The sequence below is a fragment of the Triturus cristatus genome, chromosome 11, assembly GCF_964204655.1.
Source record: "Triturus cristatus chromosome 11, aTriCri1.1, whole genome shotgun sequence".
Taxonomy (NCBI): domain Eukaryota; kingdom Metazoa; phylum Chordata; class Amphibia; order Caudata; family Salamandridae; genus Triturus; species Triturus cristatus.
In genome coordinates, this window is record NC_140594.1 from 266,556,566 (window position 1) to 266,584,308 (window position 27,743).

At 42.5% G+C, this 27,743-nt stretch overlaps 1 protein-coding gene across 2 annotated transcripts in view; it reads right to left on the reverse strand.

Moving 5' to 3' along the window:
• The window catches only part of LOC146783986 (solute carrier family 2, facilitated glucose transporter member 11-like), a 408,912-nt gene that overhangs the window by 12,237 nt on the left and 368,932 nt on the right, over nt 1-27,743 (reverse strand). Inside the window, exon 11 of one of the 2 annotated variants that reach the window (XM_085633328.1) lies at nt 1,777-1,904. In XM_085633328.1, the coding sequence (XP_085489454.1) occupies nt 1,777-1,904 (128 nt within the window). Of the gene's footprint in view, nt 1-1,776; nt 1,905-27,743 lie in introns of those variants that run through there. The other variant, XR_014970424.1, reaches the window with a different exon arrangement.

The window sequence follows — 27,743 nt, forward strand, 5'->3', positions numbered from 1 at the left end:
AATCTCTACTCGAGATTCCCTTTGCATATTCGAATTGTTACCTTTTTTGGGTGTGTAGTTAGGGTTCTGGTACCATTTCTACAGTGCATGGGTTACGCCACACTGGGTGTTTGTGTTTTTTTTTTTACTTTATGCTTCTTGTCTCGCCTTTAACTGTTTCACCCAGTGCCCTTTACTATTTATTATTTATTCTTCATTATGCGATGGAGTAGTATATGTTATCTTGTATCTCTCTTCTTCTCCGTCTTCTTGTTTCCTTCTGCTCTGACTTGCTTCTTGCATACCTTTCTGACCAGTAGGTGTGCACAGGGTAGTCAATCTCTTATATTATTTATAGAAAGGAGGACGGGTTATGGTTTATGCTTATCTGTTTGCTCTAATTTCTATTGTTGTTTCCTTTCATTCTCCTACTGCTCTTCTTGTCTCTCCCTGGCTCTCTCTACTCTCTTCCGCTCATCTAGCTTCTGTTTTCTCCCATATCCGCTATGGTGTTTTTTTCTGTTTTTCTTTTTGGAAGAAAGGAGGATATGTTGTATCCTGGTTTCAATGTGTTCATGCTCTTCCAGTGAGTTCCTCCTAGAATGATGTAATGTGGAATGTTGGCGGTCAGAGACTACAATTGAAGAAGGGCTGAGCAGCATGCTAGCTGTTCCTGGTGGGTTTAGTCATGGACTGAACATCTGGACATGTACCTTGTACAATAAATACTCATAATATATCCATACCTGTCTGGACCAAGTTACTGCACTAAACCATCTAAAACCAATGTCGGAAATACCTTTAGTTCCCAGACATTCTAATCAAATGTTTTCAGATCTGGTGCCGCAAGCTGCAGACAGTCTAGGAGAATGACCACAGCTTTATTAGCCTCATCCAGTTTCAATTTGACAAATTCAAACACTTCCGATAATGCGACCTCAGTACTATGCCCAGGTCGGAAACCAACCTTGTTCGCACGAAACTCTTGTTGCCTTCCAAAAGTTCCATCATTTGTTTTATTGACCATCTTTTTAAGGACCTTGACCATCATCAGAAGCAAAGAGATGGTTCTGAGTTTTTTAAGGTTAGAAATATATGCCCTTTTTTGCTTGCTTCCAACAGCAAGAAACATGACTGGAGTGTAATGATTGATTAAATAAATTATGAATGTCATTTTTAAAGATTAAGGCAACATTACTTAACATCCACGGAAGGCAGGGGTCTAAAGACGACCCAGACAAGACCACTAAAATGCAGCTTAAGTATCTTCGAAATTGTACCACATGGGTATAAAACTGCTACCGCCTGGATATATGTTTCCTAGAACAAATTAAACAACTTCGACTGACATAATGTGTCATGCACCAGACTGCAACCTATCTTTCTGGATTTGACAGTCATTATAATGCATGCCCACTACATGTCAGTGCTGTCTCTTAGGCTGCTGTTTGCCTTCTCAAAGGGAAAATGGAGTTGGCGCAGTCTCCCAAATAAGAGACACCTGGTGACTACGGTTTTGAACCTACTGCCTGCCACATTTTTCTAATTATAAATAAAAGTCACATGTGTTATTTGATCTTATTCATAAAATTACTTAGCATATTTATTGGAAATAGCTGACAAAAGCTCGCATATAAAGATTAATACCAAGCAGGTCTTAACAGAATGATACTGAGAAAACAGACAAAAGCAAAAAAATTATTTTAAAGAAAAAAAAAAGGTAAATTCATGCCACAAGGGAAAGAAAAAAGCATTTCTTGTTAAATTATTGTTTAATAGAAAAAAGTAAATACATACCACTATGAAAGGCATAAGCATCCCTATTATGAAAGAACTGATGCCTCCCACACTCCATCCAATCATTAGAGCTGCTGGGCGTGAAGGCTGTGTGAACAGTTCAGTCATCAAAGTGGCTGTAACACCACCTAGAAACGTAGATAAAATGACAACCTCAGAAATGGATTTCTACTACAGCTGTTAAATATTCTTCGTTTTTTCATGTAAATGGTTTATTAATATTAATGAAATATATTTAAATCAGAGGCACACATACATATTAGTTTACTGAAATAAAACACAATTAAAGAGGAGTTATATATTGTAAATTAGCATCAAACACCCTAAGAAATTCGTAAATCATGGTTAGGACCACCAGCCAAAACTTGCACAACCCACATGCAAACCATAACTCCAACACCAAATTCAGTCCTCATGACCTCAACCCCTTGGTGTGACAGATGACATTACAACTGTTTTAGATAATCTTTAAATTAGATTATATTTCACATTACTCTTAACACTATGAAAGCAATGACTATGAATGTATTATTGTGTTTGTAGTTCGAGTATGTATGGTTATTTATTTACACTGTGCTTTTATGTTGGTGATGGAGCAAGGACTCGTCTATGTGAGACTTTCTCGAATTCAATTCACTCGTTTAACTTATTAATTTACTAACATGAAATTATTAATTGTGTTTGTGATTAATCTTTGCACATTTGAGTTATATAAATAAGACAGTGAAGCTTGCCTATGTGTTTACTAACCATTAATACGGATAGCGGACTAAAAGCGCGGCTCGAACAGGGAAAACTTTATTGCGCATGCGTCAATTGCATCTACGTAATGCGACATGTAATGAGTTTGGAGGGAACTTCTCGCGTATGAGCAGTAAGCACTAACATGGTGTCTTCAAGACCCACATGCATGGCACCTGCTTTGCTATTTAGAAAACTATTTATTACTAAAGAGCTAATGCAGGGAAAGTATTAATGAATAAAGGGAAATAGAGTAGATGTAGGTGGTATACAGTGAAATCATTTATTTCTTGAATTAATATTCTCCTTTTTGACCTTTTCTTAGTTTGTATTTTGGGCCTTCTTTGCCACAACTCGAGTACTTGAGTGAACACCGTCTACTTCCCCTGAAAGGATGATCCCATGATTGGACCACATCCAAGGCCATCGACCGCTAAACCCTGGGAACCATGGATGTCAGAAGCGCAGAAACCGAAGACATATGAATATTATTATAAAAAATGTATCAACTGTGAATAAACTCGGGTGGGAATAAAATAAAATGCCTACTAATAAAGGGGATGGGTTTGGGAACAAAGAAAATTATATGCCATCAGTGTGTGATGACCAAAACGCCCCTTGCCTGTCCAATCAGAAATCGCATTTTTGTGATATTGCAACTTTAGGGGGTGGTACATGAATCCCAAAAGGTATAACTAAGGTAGTTTAGTTAATTGGGTGTGTGTGATCCTGAGAGAATGTGAGAGGGAAGATGCTGTTGGAATTATCAACGATGCTGAGATGCTGAAGAAGATTCAATAAACACTTAAAGAAATGTATTAGAAAGAAGATTGCGGAAGAATCTCGAGGAGGGAGAGAGTGTCAGAGAGGGGTGCGTCGAGCCGTCGGTTCTATTGAGGTCTACTGTCCTGTCCTAATTCCTGTCCTGAAGCCTTTGTCCCCTGATCTTACCCTTACTATCCCTTTGGCCAGGGGTTGGTCTTCACACCATCTGTGGTAACTATACGATTTGTATATTATTTTATGTACTGCTGTCTCTAGCCTCTTTTTTCTGAGCAACGTCAATCTGATGAATTCGTGAGAGTGTTTAAATTGATTGAATCTTCCTTCCTAAATGATTGAAGGTGTCTGTGGTGTATTTTGAAGGATTCACTCACATTTAAATTTTAGATCAAGGTTTTGAAAACTTTCTGAGTCTGTGTTTATTGTTTTTGATGAATTGTTTGCAAGTTTGGATATGTGCATCGTCACCATCAACTAGTTCCAACAAATTTGGTTCATCGACCAAATGGAAATAACTTATTGATCAGTGATAAACAAACACCCCCAGCAGTTAGCCAAGTGAATTAAAGTGTATGTAACATTGATGGGCCCAGGTGAATATATGGTGTTGGAGTATCTGTCATTGGTGCGCCGCTGGATCAGTTTTCTGGTAGCAGAGTTATGGTTATTATTGACTAGTTTGGTGATGAATAGTGATTATTGATCATTGATTATTGATTAATAATTTATTTTGTCTGGAACACGGGTATAGTGATACCTGGAACTCCGGGGAAGGAATAGCGGGTGGTGGAAGTAGCCACACTGCTCTGAGCTTAATCATCTGTTGGAATAGCACTGAGAAGCTATGCAGGGCTGGCAGTGTTAAATTAGGGACTATATCGTCTAAAAGTGCGAGTGATTGAAAGCAAAGAGTTCGCTGGTGAAACTTTAGTCATTATATCACCTAGAAAGGGTAACACTGAAGGAGTAGCAGGTTCTTCCGAGCTAGAGTGACAGCAAAAGAGTTCGCTGGTGAAAGTTTGGTCTTACATAACCTGGAAAGGGTAACACCGAAGGAGTAGCAGTTTCTTCTGAGCTCGAGTGAAGAGTAAACGGAAGACTTTACTCGATGAAGAGTAAGCGTAAAGTTTTACTCGCAGTGTATGAAGAGTAAACGGAAGTTCTTACTTTGTGAAGAGTAAGCGGAATGTGTTACTCGCATTGAAAATAAATCTATCCTTTGTTTAGTGGAACAGGCAGAGCAGTGAATGGTTTTATGTTGTTACTAACAAAGAATTTAATGAAAGTAGTTAGAAAGTTTTCACATTACCTTGTGAAGGAAGGGTCAGTCGCCGGAGTTAGACTGACGTCACAGGGTGCTACGCTGGGATTGGTGGAAACAGCGGGCATGTGTGACAAATAAGTTTGTAAAGGAGGGGTCAGTAGTAAGGAGTGATACTAACATCACAAAAAGCTGCGCTGGGATTGGTCAAACCACGAGTGTGAGCCTGAGTCTGATTGGATTGGGAAATTAGAAGTTGCATTAGGATTGGATGCGAGATTGGGAAAAGGCTATTACAGGAAATTGCCCAGACAGGATATTTCTAGGATTTCCAGAATACAACTTTGTACATAGATATTTACCCAAAATGTATGGGGAAGAGAGAAAATTGTCATTGATAAAAATAATTTAAAATTTCTTCAAGAAAGACAAGCCCATATTGACTAGAGAGGGGATTTTTATCCCTCCACCAAAAACATCTGCTTCATTTTTGATGATGGAGAGAGGTTATCGTACCTGTGTATGGTTGGAGAATTGGGTAGTTACACCAAAGGTGATGGAGTCTTGGCTTTCCCAGAATATGGTACATTTAATGGGAGAGTTCTTCAGAATTTGAGAATGAGAATGAATGATTTAGATCCAAGACCTACATTAACTCAGTATGAAGCTTTAGAAGAATGGGAGACATATGAGAGAGAGAAGCACGGAAGAGGGAGAATGAAAGGATTTTTCCCCAGATATATGAATGGATACGAGAAGATCAGATGAAACAATGGAGAAGAGCAATGGTATCAGAAGGGTTATATCCAGTGTTGACGGCTGAAGAGCAGACAGGAAGCAAGTGTAGAGAGAAATCCAAGCACCCGAGTGTGACCGGGTATGGTGAATCGGAAGATGAGTTATTAGAGGATATCTTAACTAAAAATCCTCCTCCATATCAGGAAGGACTCAATAGAATAGTCATTCCAAGTGCCCCAGTATTAGGAACGCCTTTACTTCCACAGATTTTACATGATAACATGACAAATAGAGTACTCCAAGAAAAAGAAATTGAGGCTCTGAACAAAAAGAGAGAAGAATTGATACAGAAAATAAATCAATTGAAATTGCCCGCAGATGCCTTGTAACCATAGGTCCTGTTATACCATTATTCGGGAATAAAGTGAATGTCCAAAATTCTCAAACTGTACCTGCCCCAATGAACAACCCCAGAACAGAAATAATAATTGCGGAAGATCAAGCCAGTGAGTGCAGTTCAGTCATTTCATTAATGGATTTCCCTAAAGGAGAGCCAGTAATTGGAACTCCAAAAAGAAGTTTACCTGATCATGGAAGGGAGAGAGGGACAGTAGCCCCTCCAATCACTAAAAGAACAACAGCGGTTCCTCCGGAAGATTTGGAACCGTGGTCACAGAGAATAGAAAGATCTAGTTCAGTCCCAAAGATTTTAGACATTTATAGATTGAAAGTGGAATTAGAGGAAATGATTGCTGAAAATGCGAGATTAGGAAGGTTGAATGATTACAATGAAGAAGAATTGTTGTTTGTCTGTAGGAGTATTACGCGAAATGCAAAAGTATATCATAAAAAATTGATGGAAATGGTTGCAGAGATTGGAATAGATATAGGGAAATCTAAGTCGTTTCAAAAACCCTATTGAGTGGAATTCACAGACAAGGATTTGGAAAACATGAATGTGATAGAAAATTACAAGTAAAAGAATTAATGAACATTTTGCAGAAGTGGGGAGATATGGACAAGTGGAAAACTAGGTGAACAAAAAAGAAAGAGGAAGCAAAGGCTAGGAAAGCGTCAACATCTGTTTTCTTATTGAAAGACACAGAGAAGGCAGAGAGGTTGTGTCCCATGAGAGAAGTACCTGTTGGTGGATATGTTCATGTCCCATGGAGTAGACAGGATATTTTGTCATTTACAAATGATTTTCCGAAATTGAGAGAAAAACCAGTGGAGTGGTATAAGCAGGTTGAGAGGTTTGTGAAGGTGTCAAAGGTTTTGTTGAAGGACCTGGATGGTTTGTTTGACATTGTGGTACCTGCAAATTTGTGGACAGAATGTAAAATTACAATCAATTGGCCAAGTGAGGAGTATCCAAGAGATGCTAAAACAGGAGCACCCTCAGAGGATGTGATTACTTTCTTATTTTTTTTTAAACTGTTTTTATTTATAAAAGGTGCATCAGAGCAAAGCAATATACAATCCTATTGATATATCCATTAAATAAACAGAACATTGGCATCATCACATTCCACACATTGGGCAAAGATTACATCAGTTCGCTACCTCTGGGAGGCCCCCGTATATCGATACAATACATCTCTGAACCTAAACAGTACATACCATGATTGAAGGCTGCGCTCAGGCCACCGAAACACCACTGTGTTAAATCGCCGGCGAGAGGGACCCAGGTTCAACTGTGAGGCTGGCCATCAGTGTTTGTCTCTCACGCCTTAATTCCACCGATGGGGAGACGCAGATGTCTCCCGGTGTTTATTCCATATTCCCCATTTATGATCCCATTTCTTGGGGAATCCCCGTCCCTTGAATACCGTTTTCTCAGCTATCATTGCACAATCCATGTCTTTTCCCCAGTCTTTTACCTGTGGGCTAGCGGCCACCCCCCATTTCTGTGCTATGTTGCGCTTTGCGATAATCCAACCCTTCGCGGCTCATGCCTGCTCCATCTGGGTGAGGTCAGTGGCCTCCCATATGTTGAGGAGGCAGAGCTTGGGAGAGGGTCTCAGGAGTTAGTCACATGTCCTGGCCATTTGGCGTGTCACCTTTTCCCAATAGTTCTGTATGTGTGGGCACTCCCAGAGTATGTGTGTAAAAGTCCCGATTTGGTTACAGTGTCAGAGACAGAGTGGGTCTGGTCGCCTATCCAGTTGAAACAATAGCTTAGCATCAAAGTATACTCGGTGCAGTATTTTAAGCTGGATGAAGTGGAGACGCATAGGGATTGCTACTTCTCTGGGAGAGGCGAGGGCGTCTCTCCAGTCTTCATCTGCTATATCTCCCAGGTCAGCCTCCCACTTCTGCGTAGTTATTGCATAGGATCAGTACGATTATTTACCAGTTTTTTATATTTTAAAGAAATGGCCTTGTGTTTCATTGGATCTAATAACAACCAATCCTCCAATGGGGAAGAATCAGGAAGAGGAGTTCCCTTCGGTAGGGCAGTGGAGATAGCTTGTCTGATTTGGAGATATCAAAAGGTCTCCGAAGGTGCTAGGTGGTATTTGATCTGGAGGTCAGCAAACATGGCCAGTTTCCCTTTTACCCACATATCCCCAACTACAGAAATCCCGATAGTGTCCCACTTATTGAACCCGGGGCAATTGCTGAGACAACCCAAGATATCAGGTTCCCATAGCGGAGTTGCTTTTGTTAGATGGTTCTGCCACGCCAGTGTTCTCGTGAGTCGGTGCCATACTTCAACGGTGCAGGCCATGGGACCTGTCAGGTTAAGCCTCCTGGGATTAGTATACCACGCCCTATTGTAGCCACCCCGTCCCAAGAGCCAGTGTCGGTGTGGAAATTGGGATCGTCATGTGGGCCGAACACCCAACTATTGATTGCCATCAGTTGGGAAGCCTGGTAGTAGAGTCGTATATCTGGCAACCCGATACCGGTGAGTTTGCTCATAGCGATACGTGGCGGGCGGTCTTCCCACAATAATCCCCGTACCACACTGTCAATTTGGGCAAAATAGGAGTCTGGGATTGGGTATGGAGCATTTTGGAGTGCATACAGGAGGCGCGGGTGCGCAAGCATCTTGAATAGGCCCTCACGTCCCAGGAGGGTGAGGGGGAGAGATCATCAGTGCCAGGCGTCTGATTTTAGACGTTGGAGGGGCTCCAGTAGGCTCCGCTCTAAAAAAGTAGTAGCATTTGTGGTTACAAACACGCCCAAATATCGAAAGCCTTGAGTCGCCACCGGTATCTTGTAACCCCGTGGGCTGGGTTGGGGATTGCCCCACAGTGCATACATCTGGGATTTGGACCAGTTTATCTGATACCCCGAATGCGCTCCAAATATATGAAATATATGGAGGACCCTTCGCAGCGAATGTGCTGGAGAGGCTAGATAAAGGAGAATATCATCGGCATATAGGGAAATGCGACCTTCATGAGCATTCGTCCATTTGAGTCCCCATATATCGGGGTCTCCCCTAATCCAGACGGCCAGCGGTTCCAATACTAAGGCGAACAGGAGTGGGGATAACGGGCAACCCTGTCTCGTGCCTCGTTGGAGAGGAGAGGTGGCGGATCGATGAGTATTGACGGTGACGTGTGCAGTGGGTTGTGTGTACAGTAGCCTGAACCAGCCAATCAGCTTGGGACCAAATCCTATGCAACTCAACACGGCGAAGAGGAAGTCCCATTCAATGGTATCAAATGCCATTGTGGCGTCTAAGGATAGCAGGATTGCTTCCTCCTCAATGGTACCAAGTCTGCCCAGGGCCCCGTGTACCCGGGGCAAGTTTATGGCCGTATTTCTACCTGGCATAAAGCCAGATGGGTCGGGTGAACTAGATCGGTGATATAAGGGAGGAGTCGATTAGCCAGAAGCTTGGCAAGGATTTTAGCTTCAACTGCGAGGAGGGATATGAGGCGGTACGATTTGCATTCTTCTGCGGGCTTATTAGGCTTGTGTATAACCACTATAGCTGCATTGCGTATATTGGCAGAGAGGATCCCCAACTGATAGCATTCCCTATACAGGCTCAAAAGATGGGGCGCTAGTTTATCAGACTTGGGTTTGAAAAGCTCAATGGGGAGTCCATTTGGACCCATCGCTTTGTCGGAGCGGACTGCCGTTATGGCCTTTTGAATTTCCGTCACGGTAATTTACGCCTCTAAGGCGTCCCTATCCTGCGGGGAGATGCACACCATGTTGACTGTGGCAAGGAGATCAGCTGGTAGTGGGGCTTGGGAAGCCTCAGGGGCCCTGTAGACTTCTTTGAAATAAGAGGCAAAAGTATCCACGATTTCCTGAGGATCAGTGAGGAGTGTGCCTGCCTGCTCCTTACGCTCCAGCCATGCCAGGAGTTTGCCTGTGCGCTCACCCTGTTCATAGATGTGATGTCGGGTAGATAAGGAGCGCATGGTTGCCTCCTCCAAAATGAGTTGTCTATAATCTTGTCGCTTTATTTTGAGATTGTGTTGAACAGTGGGATCGGGGGCCTGCGAGAGGGCCACCCCCAGGGCCAATATGTCAGTTTCCATTTTGACCACCCTCGAAAGCGTTTGGCCCGATGCCTCACCATTAATGACAGTGCCCTTCCCTTGATAACCGCCCCAAATGCCCCCCATAACGTCACCGCTGAGGTCACAGACCCCATGTTTTCTGCAAAATAGTATTCGGTGTCTTGTAGGAGCGTCTCTTTAATGTGAGGTATTTTAAGCACCCACGGCTGTATCATTATTGGGCCAGGTCGTCTGGCACGTTGTATGCCAAAAGTCGTGAAGAGAGGGGAGTGATCGGAAATTCCTCGTGCCAGACATTGGACATCATTAAAAGTGTGTATGTCTTGAGAATGGGTAAACATGTAGTCAATTAGGGATTGACTGCCATGTACTGCCGATTGAAAGGTGTAGTGTGTGAGAGAGTTTAGTTTAAGTTTATTATGTTTTGGCTCTCAAAGAGGGCCACATAAAATAAAGACACAATTATACAACAATACTTACAATAAAATCACAGACAAACAGTTGAGAAGAAGGTACATCATATACACTGGTCAGACAATTGACAGATATTTCTCTATATTTCATTCAATGAATATTTAAAAAACCTTTAAAAAAGTTAAAAACTTTAAAACAGAACATTTCATTTGGAGGACAGTAAAGTGCATGAAAAAAAGTGTTTACATTTAAAATTCCTAATTGTAAACAAATAGGTTTCAACCATTTATAACGCAATGGGCGTAAAGCAGGACAGATAAACAGAACGTGATTACGATCCTGTACAGCATTATGACAAAGATTACATATAGGAGATACACCATACCATTTAGCTAAAAGTGGATTTAGTGAAAGCAAATCTTGTCTTAACAGGTACCATAACCTACGGACTCTGTGGGGGATATTCCATGTGAGGTATTGTTGTGGCAGCTTTAATGTATATGTGTTTAAAAGAAGTTGCCTTTCCGATTTTCCTTGTTGGGCAATCATATCCAATTTATAACTGAGCTCCCAAGATGCATTTTTTAATTTAGACTTTAGTTCAGAGGGAGTAAGTAGGAACAGAGTACTTACATCCAACTCTAACAGAATTACTGCTTCTCTAAAGTTTTTTACTAACAGGGAAAACTCATTGAAATTGCCCAGAAGCTCATTTTTTATGGCTTCCCGTAAGGAATCCTTTTTACCTCTAGCTATGCAAGCTACCCACCTTACCAGAGCTATCAGCCCCTGTACCCAACAACTTCGGAGTCCGAACTCCAATCTACATGAGGATACAGAACAAGCTGTATTAATGGAAGTAATTCTTCTTAATATCTTTCCTTCCATTCTATGTAAAAATCCCCAGTGTTTTAACTCTACTAATTCTAACCCATACAATAAAGTTGCAGGGATCTTTGCCCTAAATACCTCCATAAATAGTGTAAGGTGTCTCTTCCCTGTAGCCTTGTACAAGGAGCATAATCCCATACCATGGGCTAATGCTTTACGCGAGTTATAATCTGTATGGAGTTTCTCACTTAAGTTTGCCGAGATTATTTTACCCAAAAAGGTGTAGGTTTTTACCACCTCTAACTTATGTCCGCCTATGGCCCATCCATAATTTACAGACCTACATTTTTTCTTTCCAAAAATACACATGATTTTACTTTTCGAAGCATTAATCTTCATGAAATTTGCTTCTGCAAATTGATTTAATGCACATAAGCGGTTAGACAAGCCCTTCGGAGTTAAATCTAATATGAGGATATCATCTGCATACATTAAAATTGATACAGGAGATCCTCCAATTATCGGGGCTATCCCACCGCACACTGAAATGGAAGAAGGAAGGTCTGCCGTATAGAGAGAAAACAATATAGGGGCCAATATGCACCCTTGTTTCAGCCCATTAGGTGAGGGAATAGATTGAGACAAACCTCTTTCTCCACCTTGTAATACCTTACACCACGTGTTCGAGTGAAGGGCTTTTACAAGTTCGAGTAAATATAACGGCATCCCTAGAATAGCGAGTTTTCTCCACAGGGTTGGTCGGTCGACCTTATCAAACGCTGTGGAGAAATCAATGAATGCCGCATATATTCCACCACCGCGAACACGTACATATTTATCGACAATCACCTGTAATGCTGTTAAGTTATCAAGTGTACCATGCTCTTTACGAAATCCAGTTTGTTCCAAAGGTAGGATGTCATTCGCTTCCATCCATTCAGAGATTAAAATCAAAAGACATTTTGCAAAAATTTTCCCTATCGAATCTAAAAGAGCAATTAAACGATAGTTCCCAGGGCTATCCCTCTCTCCTTTTTTGAATATCGGGATTAATATACTTCCCCTCCAAGAATTAGGGACTGATCTCTGTAAAAAGCACGCACGGAATACTGGAAGGAGAATCCTACTCCAGGATATAACGTCTTGCTTTATTATAGACATGGGCAGCTCATCCGGGCCCATAGCTCCGGACGCACTCATACTCTTTATCACCGAAGCGATCGTTTTCTCAGATGGGAGCTCTATATTAGGCTGACTATTTAGGGCTGAATCCCAGCTGTCCCCCTCTACATTATTAGAAGCATACAAACTGGATATAAATGATATCCAGACATTTTCAGCAATAGAGATAGGGATAGGGGAAGTTCTTACCCCACATCCTTTCCCTATTAGGGTCCAGAATTCTCTAGATTTATTAAAGGCCGATGCCTCTCTTAACCTGATCCAGAGAGAATCTTCTTTTTCTCTTTTTAATTTGATTCTAAGTCTAGCTCTCCTTCTTCTTAATAAGGCTATCTTATACTCATTTTCCTTAGTTCTACTAATGAACTGTTGCCTTACGAGTTTATTTATTTCCTTTTTTAGGGGTAATAATAAACTAGGAGGGAGATATGGCTTTTTAGGTTTACTTAATTTCCTAGCTCTCATGGTAAGGGTTTCCTTAAGAGTTTCAAAACATGAAAATTCCCTACCCTGCCAATCATCTAGTTCAAGTAAGGTTTGGGCGAGAATATTTTGTACATCTTTCATAGTGGAAGGGTCCCAGAAACACCTTCCAGACTTGCAATGAATAGAAACACCTTTATTAATTATAGACCATGATTCAGTATCTGGGGTTTGTATTGAAACTATTATATTAATCACATTATGATCGCTCAAACAAGATTGAGAGACCACCATGTCCTGAACATAAGAAAATGAATCATAATCCGTAATTACATAGTCCAAGATAGATTCACCCCTAAAGGAATTATGTGTAAACTTAGCCGGAGTGTCAGAGGGCATCCTACCATTTACAATTAACCCCTCTACATAGCTAAGTTCTTCAAGTAATATCTTTCCTCTTTTGTTAGTTTTCATTTTACTAGGAAAGATTGCTTGGGGTATATTGTATGCTTCTTCCTTAAATTTACTTCTAAACATGTCTATACTCGAAGTGGACACTTTACTATTTAGGTCACCCATAAGTAAAATATATGGGGGGTGATCGAGCTCTAGTAGTTGTTTGACATAAGAAAACATTCGCTTCAGAACGGTATTAAAAATCTCTTCAGGTGGTATATATGCATTAAGAATTACAAGAGAGGACCGTCTACCTGTGGACACTAGATTATTAATAGTAATTGATTGAAAAAGATTACTAGTGTCCTTATAATGGGAAAATTGCCATTGTAATGTGTTTGATAAAAAACAGGCTATTCCTCCTTTCGCGTGCCCTTTTGTTGATGGTGTGGCAGGGGCCTCAAATACAAAATAATTTTTCCCCCCATAAAGAGAATCTTTGCACCATGTTTCCTGAATACATAGCACATCTGCATTCAGAGAGAACAGATAATCAAACTTCTGAGGACAATTATGTAATCCTGCAGCATTCCAGGATATGATTTTTAATTGACTGTTAAAGATGTAAAAGCGGTCTTCAGTTGTTCGATGTGTTACTGGATAAAACTCCAGGAAGCCAATTCCAGTGTTGATTATCTTCTGTCATGGAAATAAGTAGATTTTCAGGGGGAGAAGGTACCTGAGAGACCATATGCTTTCCTCTAGAAACCCGTATCTTTAGATCTTTATTTTGAATGGTTGGGTCTTCTTGCCCAAATCCCAGCTCAGAAGCTCCTTTTCTAAAGAGCATATGATTTCCATTATTAATAAAGGGCAGCACATCAATCCCTCTACGTTGAAATGATTCCGCTTGTTGGAGGACAAGATTCGCAATAATTTTTGAACAAAATTTTACCCTTACGCGCGGACCATTATCAAACCCCATTATGGAAACCAAATCAATGTCGCTTGACAAAATAAGTTTTAAACATTCAATGTCCTTGAAGGAATTCAGCAACCATGATCTGTTCATATTAAGGTCTAAATCGAATAAGGGGAGAAAATCCAGTAACAAAGTATCCACACATGGGTTGGAAGTTTTTAGTGTTACAGTAGATGAATTAGTGGTCACATGCGCTAAAGGCCAAAAAGTAGATGCCGATGGGTTAAGTGCTATTTTTTCAATAGGCATATTACTTGTAACTTCATCCCTTGGTTCAAGAGGTTCTATCCCACCAGCCTCAGAACAAAGGGGTCCTCCATCCAAAGTGCTGACACCAGGGGGGCCTTCAGCTAAAGGATCGGTGAGGCCACCAGCAACCTCTATAGATGAAGTCTCCTGTATTAAACTATCTGAAGTTTCTATAACATCAGTTACTTCTGTATTTACATGCTTTTGAAAAATAATTTTCCTCTGTCTTTTCTTCTTATATTTGCGAACTGGTTTCCTATTTTTCCCTTTAATCTTTCTGCTTTTTTCTATTACTGTCCCAGTAGTCACCACAGTACCTTCAGGTTCTTTTTTATCCTGGATAAAAATAGGAAAAAATTCGCTTCCAGCGGTTGGGTTAACCACTGCCGATTGTTCTTCCTTCAAGATCGGTTCTAATTCTTTCCTCAAAGATGCAGAGATTGGTAGAGAAGAGGTTGAGGGCTCATGAATATCTACTTTTAATACCAACCCCGCAGAAACATTTTTTCTTAATGCAATGGTACTATCAATAACGTTCTGGACAACAGGTTCGATAGGAAAAATAGACCTGTTCACAGCATTTTTGGCAGTTAATACTTTCAATATTTCAGTAACTGAATCCATAATACAGTCAGTGCTCCCAACAAATTTATTCAATAAACCTAATATGGAGGTCAGCAGATGCTCAAGTGCTATCAGAGAATCAGAAATTGGTTTTTCATTTTTTATATATTCAGGTGCAGTAAGAGAGCAGATACCTGATAGGTTAAGTTGAGGAGATTTCAAATCGCTCTGCAGTGAAAAAATATAATTAGATGTCATAGAGGGGGTGCTACTATAAAGCCGTAATCCTGAAGGCGTTGCTCCATTTAAGGAAATACAAGGATCAGGCTGTTTCACAACCCTCTCACCCATATAGCGACCACACAATTCTAGATCAATACTAGACGGAATAGAGATTTCTTTTATATCCTCCACCTTCTCTTCTGTGACCTTAGGAGTATTATACTAAAAGCCTTTCAAATCTGCCTTCAGTAAGACTGAATTTTCTCCTTTAGGAGGACATGCTAGGATGTCTACATCTTTAGTCAGGAGTAAGGTGGGAGAAACTTTTTCCGTAGCTGACCTAGAGTTAGTGTCGAAGGCTGCTTCTAACTGCGGTTCCGTCGTAGTTATTGTCTCATTGTCAGTAGTGACTGGAACTTCCATATGTTTATTCTCTGGATTTTCCCATAATTTAAACAACTGCATCTGTCCCTTCAATTGTAGACTATGTTCAAAATTATTCCTCAGGGGGTTGGACCTAGTTTTAATACATGATCTCCCCCCTAAGACTCTTCCAGAGCATAGTTTTTTGGCTGTCATTTTGTATCAAATAAAAAGATAAAAACAAAAACTAATACACAATAAATTAACCAATGATATGCTAAGAATCAACAGTCAATGTATAGTTTATATATGCGACCAGTCAATAGTTGTATAGTTGTATCACCCTCACCGTTTTATCGCCTTCAATAGCTATGGAGAATGTACATGCGGTGAGCAGCAATATGGAAATAACGGGGCCCTGCCCGGCCAACCTCGGCCACTGAGGGCCACAGAGGGCCCGCCCTTTGCCCGGGCTTAGCCCGGCGTCCGCCCGCGCGCGTCCCGCGACGCGGGAGGTGTGCTTGTTTTTATGGGACCTCCGGGCGCGTGATTAGCGTCACCTGCTCCTGGGGCTGGGGATTCTGGGGGCTGAAGTTTTTCTCCTCTCGGCGGCCGCGTAGTCAGCAAAGCGGCGGCGGGAGAAATAAGAGCCAGCAGCAACCACAGGACAAGCAGGGAGAGCAGGTAACTATCTGCAGGGTTCCATTTTTCGTAATCAGCTCAGGGCAACACCCGCTCCCCCGGAGGTGTGCTTGTTTTTATGGGACCTCCGGGCGCGTGATTAGCGTCACCTGCTCCTGGGGCTGGGGATTCTGGGGGCTGAAGTTTTTCTCCTCTCGGCGGCCGCGTAGTCAGCAAAGCGGCGGCGGGAGAAATAAGAGCCAGCAGCAACCACAGGACAAGCAGGGAGAGCAGGTAACTATCTGCAGGGTTCCAATTTTCGTAATCAGCTCAGGGCAACACCCGCTCCCCCGGAGGTGTGCTTGTTTTTATGGGACCTCCGGGCGCGTGATTAGCGTCACCTGCTCCTGGGGCTGGGGATTCTGGGAGCTGAAGTTTTTCTCCTCTCGGCGGCCGCGTAGTCAGCAAAGCGGCGGCGGGAGAAATAAGAGCCAGCAGCAACCACAGGACAAGCAGGGAGAGCAGGTAACTATCTGCAGGGTTCCAATTTTCGTAATCAGCTCAGGGCAACCTGTAGTGTGTGTGTAAAGGGTTCAGCCACCTGCATATGCCCACCATACCCAGGGCGTTAGTGAATTCCTGGAGCTGCGAGCCTCGTGACCGGTCTTTTTGGGGTGGAAGTCGATCCCTTGAACCATCCATCGCTAAATTAAAGTCACCCCCTAGTATCAACGTCTTCAGTGGTAGTTCCAATAACAACATCCCTACGTCACGGAGAGTCAATTGCTGTAATCCTGGGGGGGATAGACTGAGACTATATTCAGGGTACGTCCCTCCCATCTGCCCGTTACGGCTGAGTATCTGCCCAGAGTGTCTGTCCAGGTGTTATGTGTAATATAAGGGCAACCCTTTCGGAGAAGGACCCCCCCACCCCTCTGCATCCCGACAAGAATCCTGAATGTACCACCATACTGTATCCCTTCCTATTCAGGGCCATGCATGAGTTTCCAACCAAATGCGTCTCTTGAAGCAGTACCAGATCAAGACCTTGCCTTTTAACATAGCGTAAGACAATACCTCGCTTGATCCCGTCCCCCAGACCATTGACATTCCAAGTGGCCACTCTAAGACCTATACCAGGTGCCATTGAACTCCCTTGGAGGAGAAGTCGGATCGTCAGACAGGCCCATCCAGGAAGGGTACCAAGAGTCCCCCCACCTGTTATAACGTGGATCAATGAGTCGCCAGAGATAGCTGCGAGAATGTCCACATGTACAGCAGATTGTAGGACCACGCATGATGTCAGAATACCAAGTATTGCAATGCACCAAAGCAAAAAATGAAAAAAACACATTTAACAAACCCCCCTCCCCACCCAAACTGGATCCCCCCCACCCTGCCTCCCTGCACAGCAAGCCTGAAACTGCCCGCCCCCCCCCCAACTTGCAGAGTACCTGTCGCCCACCTTTGTCAACTTCGGGAACGTGAGCAACCCCACTCCCTTGGACCACATTCACAATTCCTAGAACTCGCCCCGGCCACTAGGTCCTTCAGGCATAACTTAAATAATACAGTGTTTTAGGGGCACACTAGCAAATGTTAAGCAAAAATCATAAGTATACTATGTTACCTACAGTTCAAAATTGTAAGGACATAAAAAATTATTACAAATGAGGTCACAATTATATCCAAGTAAGCAGAAGAGAACAGAGGGTCATCAACTAATCTATCATTGTAGAGCAGTGTTCAGAATCACCCAGGGGGACCCTGAGAGTCTGAATCAGAGTGTGTAGGGGAGCGCCTCTGCTGGCTTGAGACTTGAGCAGTTTCTTGCCAATGGTCCGCCAGCCGTCAAGCCATTTCCAGGCATCCTCTGGTCTTGTGAAGAACCACAGTTTGCCGCCAGATTTGACTCAGAGTTTTGCTGGGAACATCATGGCGTATTTGATCTTCTGGTCACTGAGGGCCCTTTTCACTTCCAGGAAACTACGTCTTTGCTTCTGGACCCTCAAGGTGAAATCCGGAAAGAATGTGACCCGGCTGTTGTCGACTGTCAATGGGGGGGCCGCTCGAGCGGTCTGAAGGATCACATCGCGGTCACGTAAGTTAAATATACGGGCCAGGAGCGGTCGGGGGAGAGCACCCGGCTTTGGCCTACCTCCGGGCACACGATGGGCTCGCTCGATAGAAAAACACTTGGATAGGCCACACGGCTGAAGCTGTTTTAAGATTAGTTCTTCCACAAATAGGTCCGCTGCTTGCCCCTCTGCCCGCTCCGGAACACCAAGAATACAAACGTTGTTTCACCTCATCCTGCCTTTGTGGTCGTCTAGTTGTTGAGTCATTGCGTCATGAGAGGTGCGTAGGTTGGAAACCTGTCTCTTGAGGAGGGCGGTGTCAGTCCCCAGGTCTGCAGTCGTGGTCTCGATAGAACTTACACGCTCCACCATCCGCCTCATGTCTTCCCTAATCAGGTCACCTCCGTGGCGACTGTATCAATCCGAGTTTCGAGAGAAGCACGTACTGCAGTGATAGCTGCAAGGAGGTCTTTGTTTGTGGGTTCGGTAATTTTACTTTGGGCTGTGGCCGCTCCCCGGTCCTCTTCTTGATGCTTCTGCCACGCAAACTTGTCTAGTTTGGCCTGCGTCACTGTTCGTCCGCTGCGGCCCGTCGCCATGTCTTCTCCATCAGGGGACAGTAGGGGAGGATCTGGCTGCACCCGTTACTCACCGCCACCTGTGGTGTACTCCTCCACCCGGCCTGTTGGGATTGGCGGGTGAAACCCTAACTCCCGCTTCAACGCTGACCCCGTCGGTGCTCAGAGGAGGCGTGGGGGACCCAGAATAATAACCTGTATGCGATTTCAAGGGGCTCAGTGTTGGGCCGTATGCCCTGGGCCAGATGAACTCATCTCTTGTCAGATATGGTGGAAACTACTGAGCGGTATGGCCCCAGGTACAGTTAGGGTGGCAGTCCGAGACGTGGCCGTAGGGAGCCTCTGCGTCTCAACCATTCTGTGTTGAGGCCCACTCCGCGGCTTGTCAATCGTCAGAGCTCCCCCCGTTGGCCCTTTATGGCCACTGGACTATATCGACCACTGGATGAAAAAAAGGTCCGAGGTCCTCTTGGCGCCACTGGCCCGCACCTGCAGGTGGGAGAAATCAGCACAGGCCACCAGCCGGAGTCCGCGGCTCCCGCAATACCTCAGTGCACCTCAACGTCTTTCTCGCTCCCCCTCGGCATCACTGACCTCCCCGGGGCTCACACGAGTCGGCAAGCGGGCGACAGGTCGTCACCTCGGCCCTCTGGTCCACCCGACTCACTATATAGGCACACGAAGGAAGGATCGCAGCGAGGATCAGAGGCCCCTGTGAAGCGAGCCTCGATGCAGGAGCCCCCGTCACAGTGCAAATGGTGGCTCCGGAGCGGGGAGTCCACCTCAGTCAGCATCTGGGCTCCACTAACCTTTCGGCTTTACCCCACAGGCTGGGATACTGGTTGATGTCTGTGTTTTATGCCGGTGGGGATGTCATCGCCCGCCAGTTCCCTCCTGCAGTTCCGCTTGTGGCCCAGGCTGCAGCCGTGGTGTCGCGTGATGTCCTTCCGCCGTGAAGCATCACTCTCCCCCGGCGCGATCTCTGTAGGCGGAGCGTGCGACGATAGGAGCCTCGCCCAGCTTCTTTCGAATCTGCTCAAACTTCGTCTGCTGCTCAAACTGGAACTGTAAGTTGCATTAGACCCCTCAGGTAACAAATTCGGCCAGGGCTGATGAATTTAGACAGATTTGTCGGGAGTGGCTCATCGGAGCTTGGTTACCGTGCGGCCATTCCCGTCGGCAGTTGGCCACACCCCCATAAGTGATTACTTTCTTAAAAGGAAAATTTCCCCCAAAAGAGACAGATTAGGTTAAAATAGACAGGACAACTCAAGAATCAAATGAGTCTGTACATGCATATTATGAGAGGCTATTACAGGTGTTCAAGCAGTACAGCGGCTTTGAGAATATTGGTGATAAGGACAGGTGACATTTTGTGAATCGGTTTGTGTATGGCTTGAAACCAGAGATTAGTCAGATGATTCAACAGCATATGCTTTTGCTGGCAGAGCAAAAGCATTGATGATATTTTGAAATATGCCAAATATTTTGGCAATGATATTGAAGCCAGACATAAAAAGCTGAAAGAGCAGATGATGTGGGCACAAGTGAAATTAGCAGAGCAGCAGGAATTACAATTAAATACAGAAACTGATAAGGGGTTGAACCAGAGTGATCAAGGAATGAATGGTGGTAAAATGAGAGGGCGAATGAATAGAGAGGATGGGGAAAAAAATGTTTCCATGTCACGGATGTGGAAAGCTTGGACACTGGAGAAATAAGTTCCGAATATTCAGAATAATAATGGGCCAAATCAAAATTTAAACCCACAGATTGAAGGGGTTGTGAATCAGCCATCGCAGGTAGTTAATCCACAGTATCAGTTGCCTCCAGCTCCTATGCCAAACTTTGTGAACCCTCAAAAGCACCACACGGACGCCCGATTTCCAGGCGGAACTGGTAAGAAAAATTCTGTGATTTCACAATATCGTTTGAAAAAATACATACAGTGACTCAGATGATTGACGGTGCCTGAGAGGGCAGGAAGAGGTGTGCATACTTGGCGCATCCTTGCCGGTAGAGCAGTCAGGTCCATTTATTGATGGGAAAGTGGAAGGTAATGATATGACTTTTCTTTTGGATACTGGTGCTGCCCGTTCTACTGTGAGAACAGCAGACATCCCAAACCTACCCCTCTCGGGAGATAGTATCCAGGTCGTTTGTGTTTTGAACCAACAAATTAGAACCCCACTTACAAGGCCAATGGAGATGCATATTGGTAACTTCAAAGATATGCATCAATTTATTGTATGTGATTCTAGTCCTGTGAATTTATTAGGTAGAGACCTACTGTGCAGGATGAACTGCACAATCTACTGCACACCGGATGGTGTTGCTTTCCAAACCCCTGATGAAGATATTGTCTATAAGATTATGTTAGAAAAGCAAGGTACTGAAGTGTATGACATGTTTTCTCTAATGACCTCAGATGAATTACCAGAAGAGCTAAGAACTACAGTGAACCCAGAGGTGTGGGACTTTACAGGAAAAGAAATTGGATTGAAGGCCAATGTAGATCCTGTGAAAGTAACTGTGAGAGAAGGTGCAGTCTATCCCAACACCTGACAATACAAAATGAGTCCAGATGTAAAAGCAGGATTTGCTTTAGAAATAGAACGACTGATTGAACAAGGCATTTTAAAAGAAATAATGAGTAGCCCTTGTAATTCGCCCATAATAGGAATTAAAAAGCCTAACGGAAAATACAGAGTAGTGCAGGATTTGCAGAAGATAAATAAAATTGTAGTGCCTTGTTGTCCAGTAGTACCAAACCCTGCAGTGATTTTATATCAGATACCCTGGAATGCAGGCTGATTTGCAGTAATTGATTTATGCCATGCCTTTTTCTCTATTCCTTTGCATCCAGATAGTCAATATCTCTTTACCTTCAAGTTTGATGACCGTATCTTGGTATGGTGCCGAGTTCCTCAAGGGCATACAGAGAGTCCCTCAAGCTTTAACCAGATCTTGAAAAAGTGTTTGGAAACACTAGTCATGCCTCGAAAGTCAGTCCTGGTGCAGTATATTGATGACCTATTAGTCGCATCAAGGACACGTGAGGACTTTGTCACTGACTCAATTGCATTGTTAAACCATTTGGCAGAAGGAGGACACAAAGTATCACCAGAAAAATTTCAGTTTTGTAAACAAGGAATAAAATACTTAGGTCACACCTTAGAAAGAGGAGTCAGAAAAGTAACTACAGAAAGAATAAAAATAATAAAACAAATGTCACTACCTCACACTCAAAGAGAAATTAGAATGTTTTTGGGAGTAGTTGGATATTGTAGACAATGGGTTATGGAGTTTTCCTTGTTGGCAAAACCATTCATCCAGATGACCCGAAAATGTGCAAGTGACCCAATTGTTTGGACTGATGATTGTCTTTGTGAGGCCCCTGCTTTAGGCATGCCTGACTACACCAAAGAATTCGCACTGTTCTGTTGTGAAAGAGAAAATTGTGCACTTCTAGTTTTGACCCAAAGACATGGATTAGGCAGACATCCAGTAGCTTATTTTTCTGCTACTTTACACCCTGTAGCTTCAGCTCTACCCGGCTGTCTAAAGGCAGTTGCTGCTACTTGTATGAGCTTGGAATAAAGCAAACCTATTGTGATGAGAGATACAGTTAAAGTTTTCGTCCCACACTCAGTTGAGATTCTTTTAACCAGAACTCGAACTCAGCACCTTACCCCTAGTTGGATGACTAAGTATGAAAGAATGATATTGGGAGCAGAAAACGTGACAGTAGTGAGATATTAAACCCCGCAACTTTACCGCCAAATCCCACTTGTGAAGAGGTGATGGATGAGATAGATCATGACTGCTTAGATGTGACAGAGCTGTGTACAAAGCCCCGACCTGACATCAGAGAAGAGCCCCTGAAAGACCCAGATCATGAGCTATTGGTAGATGGCTCGTGTCTGAGAATTGAGGGAAGAGTACTTAATGCTGCCTATGAGGTTTGTACAATTTCAGGTGTAATTGAAGCATCCCATTTACCCGGAGTAAAGTCTGCAAAAGTACCTGAATTGATGTCTTTGATTAAAGCATGCAAATTTGGGAGAATTTGGAGGGTAACCATATTTACTGACAGTCAATATGGTTTTGGAATTGTGCACGACTATAGCCAGATTTGGCTGCAGAGGGGATTTCTGACTTCTTCAGGATCTCCAATAAGAAATGGGAAAATTGTGAAAGAGCTATTGGAAGCAATTCAGTTGCCAAACGAAGTAGTAGGGGTGAAGTGTCATGCTCACCAGTCAGGAAATGACTATGTGACAGCCGGTAACAGATATGCTGACCAAATTGCTAAATATTGTGCAAAAACTAATATGGCACTGAATCGAAAAATTGAAACAAGTGAAAACAGATGCAAACTTATGTTTTTCTCAGCTCCAGAAACATGGGAAGAGGTAAGGCAGTTACAGGATGAAGTTGAGGTGAGCGAAAAGGAAATCTGGTTAAGGGCAGGTTGCACCCAAAGAGTACAGGACGAGGGGTGGGTGTACCCTGACGGTAGACCAGCTATGACAGACTGTTTACTCTCACCAATGGCCCGATTGTATCATGGTGACACACATGTAGGCAGGGATGCCATGATTAGACTTTTTAGACAAAATTGGTATAATCCAAAGTTCAGGGTGGTCGCTGAGAGCCTTTGCCAGAGATGCTTAATTTGTCAAAACCCAGGCAGGAAAACAGTAGTCAGTTGGGGAAAAATTGGAAAGACTGAAGGACCATTCATGAGACTACAAATAGATTTCATTGAGTTGCCTCCATGTAAAGGCCTGAAGTATGTCCTTGTTATAGTGTGTTTGTTCTCACGATGGGTGGAAGCATATCCCACTAGGAGGAATGATGGTCTCACAGTCGCTAAGCTACTGTTGAGTGAACTTATCCCACATTTCGGTTTCCAAGTCACTTTGGAATCAGATAGAGGACCTCATTTTAACAATGAGGTAATTCGATTAATCTGTGAAGCATTCAAAATTGATCAGGAACTGCACTGTTCATACCACCCAGAGGATTCTAGAGTGGTTGAACAAATGAATGGCACAATCGAAACTGGCTAAAGTATGTGCATCTCCATCATTGTCATGGCCTGACGCATTGACTCTTGTGTTGATGGGACTCCGAAGTATTCCTGATAGGAAAACTGAATTAAGTCCCCATGAAATCATCATGGGAAGGGCAATGAGACAAGCATTCATTCCTGGAAATAAATTGATGAGTATAAATGATGATTTGGTATTGGACTATTGCAAAGGATTGGCTGACCTAGTGCGTTCTGTCTCCCACCAGGTTGGAGAAGATGCTTTTGCCAGGCAGCCTACGCCTGAATCCCGGAAATTGGGTGGTAGTGAAGAAACACGCCAGGAAAACGTGCTTAGCACCGAGGTGGGATGATCCTCGTCAAGTCATACTGGTTACTACCACTGCAGTAAAGTGTGCAGGATTACCCAATTGGATTCATGCAAGTCATACCAAACGGGTACCTGCCCCTTCTGAGACTGAACAACTGACTGAGACAGTTGAAGTGGCTGAAGTTTGTGAAGTTGAAGAATCAAGAGAATTGGATTCTGAAATATTAGACTTAGAACAACCGAGCACAAGTCAGGAGGGATGGATACCAGAATTTGATATACCTGAAGTAATTGTCCAAACAAGAAGCAGAACAAGATTAGACAGACAGGACGATAGTGTGGACCAGATAGGTGTAGAAGAACATGCTAAGGAAGAAGAGAACAAAGCAAATACAGAAACTGAGCAGGAACAATCAGGGCAAGAAGAACATACTCAGGTAAATGAAACTGAAATTATTTCCAATCCTGAGGAGGGACAGATATGAGAAGAAGAACATGATTGGGCAGCAGGTAAGCAAATTGCAATAAGACCTAATCAGGACCAGTTATGAAAAGAAGAACAAGTTTGGGAAGAAGAAGGGCAAACTATACACAGTCCCAAACAAGGCCAGTCAGAGGAAGAAGAACACGTTCAGGCGGATGAGAAAATAAGCAAAAGACCTGAACAGGAACAGATAGAAAGTAAATCAACTGAGACAGAACAGGTCGTGCCAAACCTCTGTAATAATAAAACAACCCTGAATAAAGACCAAGAGGGTGAAAGTGCAGTACAAATAAAAAGAGCCAGAAAGCGTGACAACTGGTCAGCAGGAGGAGGGAAGAGGCTGAAATATATTCTGAAAAGAATAATTGAAAAACCAGAACAAGTAAATGAGATCTCAAGTCAAACCCAGACAAGACAAAAGAAAGAGAGAAACTTACAAAGGAAGAATTTGAGAATCTGGACATAAAAGAGGAATCTGAAAATCAGAATCCTACACCAGAGAAAGAAAACGAGGGAGATTTCATTAAAATTAAATTCTGAAAATTCTGGTGCTAAAGTAAGAGGAGAAATTATCCTCTCAGATTAAAATGGCAAGAAACAGAGTTACTGAGTAACCGAAACGAAATTGTGTACAAAAATGTTGTAAAGCATTCATATGTAGTATTATAATAGTGATACTAATATGGTTAGTTTTAACAGTAGCTGTTCCATTACATATGACAACAAACAAGAAGAATGACACAGGTACTAATGAGAACACAGCTACATATAAAAGAGATAGGGAAGAATTACAAGCAGCAGATGAGACAGATTTCCATCATACAGTGACAGATAATAAATGTCTTCACAAAGTTATTAATAGAATATGTTGACACAATGGAAGTTAGTGATTGTTATGTTTGTATGCAGTTACCAGCGTCGGTGTCAGAAGGGGTCACCTACCATCACATTCCTTTGACATATGGTATATCATGTAGTGTATTAGCAAGTCTGTTTTACGCAACTGGGAAGTTACAATATTATTATTCAAACTTAGATGTAGTATTTTCAGAACTTCCTATTCGAAGGGACATTAATCCAGTACTTAGTGCTCAGAGTGCACAGTTCATGGGTGAATTTTTCCTGACAATGAAGTCTATAGATGTAGTTAAAGCACACGAAAACAATTTAACATGCACGTTGCGTGAAGAAGAAAATATATTCCCAAATTTAGTTTAGGAAAGAAGGCAGAATTTCCAAAAGAAAGCTGTTGAACAGAAAACTCATGTTCCCACATGGGCAGAAAGGGAGGGAATTTATACCGCTGGCAAGGCACATGCAGCGATGTCCCAGGACATTGTAAAGAAAGGGAAAATCTGCATTAATAGATTAAAGACAGATTACAATAACATATGCATTAGTTCAAGTGAATGTGAACATAACTTCCTAATCTTGGGAGGTTGGGGATTTAACGGGGGAACTCTTTCTGTATTTCCTGGGATTCATTATGTCTTAGGTAACAATGCTTACTTTAAGCTACCTGCACAATGGTATGGAAGCTGCTACCTGGGGATTGTATTTCCAAAAATATATCATATAAAAAGAATTACTGGAAGCAATGAAAATTCTAATGTACTAACACACACAAGGAGAGCTAGTTTTTCAGAAATTGTAGGTGATATATTTAGTGCAATAATACCTTCAGTGGGAGTCTTATTAAATTCACATAGAATTTGTCAATTATTAACAGTAGTTGATCGTCTATCGACTGATACTACTGGTCGTTTCTTGATGCTTAATACAGAAATGGTTGCAATCAGATCATGGTTTTACACAATCGTCTTGCACTTGACATTTTACTAGCAAAAGAGGGCGGAGTCTGTGGAATTTTGAAAGTTCAACATTGTTGCACTTACATTCCTGACAAAAGTAAGGAAATTAAGGGGTACATAAAGAATATTATGAAATTTCATGAAATTTTGAAACCACTAGAGGTTGACAGCATGTGGGAAAGACTAACAAAAGGTGTCACTTCAATAGGGACTTAGTTTACAAATTTAGGGAAAGGTCTTTTAGGTCAAATAATTTTGCCCCTAGTGGGCGTGACATTAATAGCAATAATAATAATGATTTGGTACAAGTGTTGTAGAAGTAGATGAAAATATAAAGTACATGAAAAAGGCAAGGAAAAGAAAGAGGGAAAATGATGAAATAGAAATGGAAGAAATGAAAGGCACATTTTACAAAGACATGAAATATTTCGATAAAAATGAGAAAGAAGGGAAAGTGGAAACAGAATTGGAACATAGAGAATACTAAAGTTGGTATCTGATTTAGGTGGGTAGTTTATGATGGCATAAGATGCCATCAGAGAGGGGATTGATGGAGAAAGAACTCGTTTATGTGAGACTTGCTCGAATTCAATTCACTCATTTAACTTATTAATTTACTAACATGAAATTATTAATTGTGTTTGTGATTAATCTTTGCACATTTCAGTTACATATATAAGACAGTGAAGCTTGCCTATTTGTTTACTAACCATTAATATGGATAGCGGACTAAAAGCGCGGCTGTAAAAGGGAAACTTTACTGCGCACGCGTCAATTGCATCTACTTAATGTGACGTGTAATAGCTTTGGAGGGAACTTCTTGTGCATGAGCAGTAAGCTCTAACATGGCGTCTTCAAGACCCACTTTCATGGAACCTGCTTTGCTATTTAGAAAACGCTTTATTGCTAAAGAGCTAATACAGGGAAAATATTAATGAATAAAGGGAAATAGAGTACTTGTAGGTGGTATACAGTGAAATCATTTATTTCTAGAATTAATATTCTCCTTATTGACCTTTTATTAGTTCATATTTTGGGCCTTCTTGCCACAACTCGAGTACTTGAGTGAACACCGTCTACGCATGTGTGACCTCTACTTCCCCTGAAAGGATGATCCCATGATTGGACCACATCCAAGGCCATCGACCGCTAATCCCTGGGAACCACGGATGTCAGAAGTGCAGAAACCAAAGACACATGAATATTATTATTAAAAATGTATCAACTGTGAATAAACTCGGGTGGGAATAAAATAAAATGCATACTAATAAAGGGATGGGTTTCGGAACAAAGAAAATGCTATGCCATCATGGTGTGATGAACAAAACGCCCCTTGCCTGTCCAATCAGAAATCAAATTTTTGCGATATTGCAGCTTTCGGGGGTGGTAC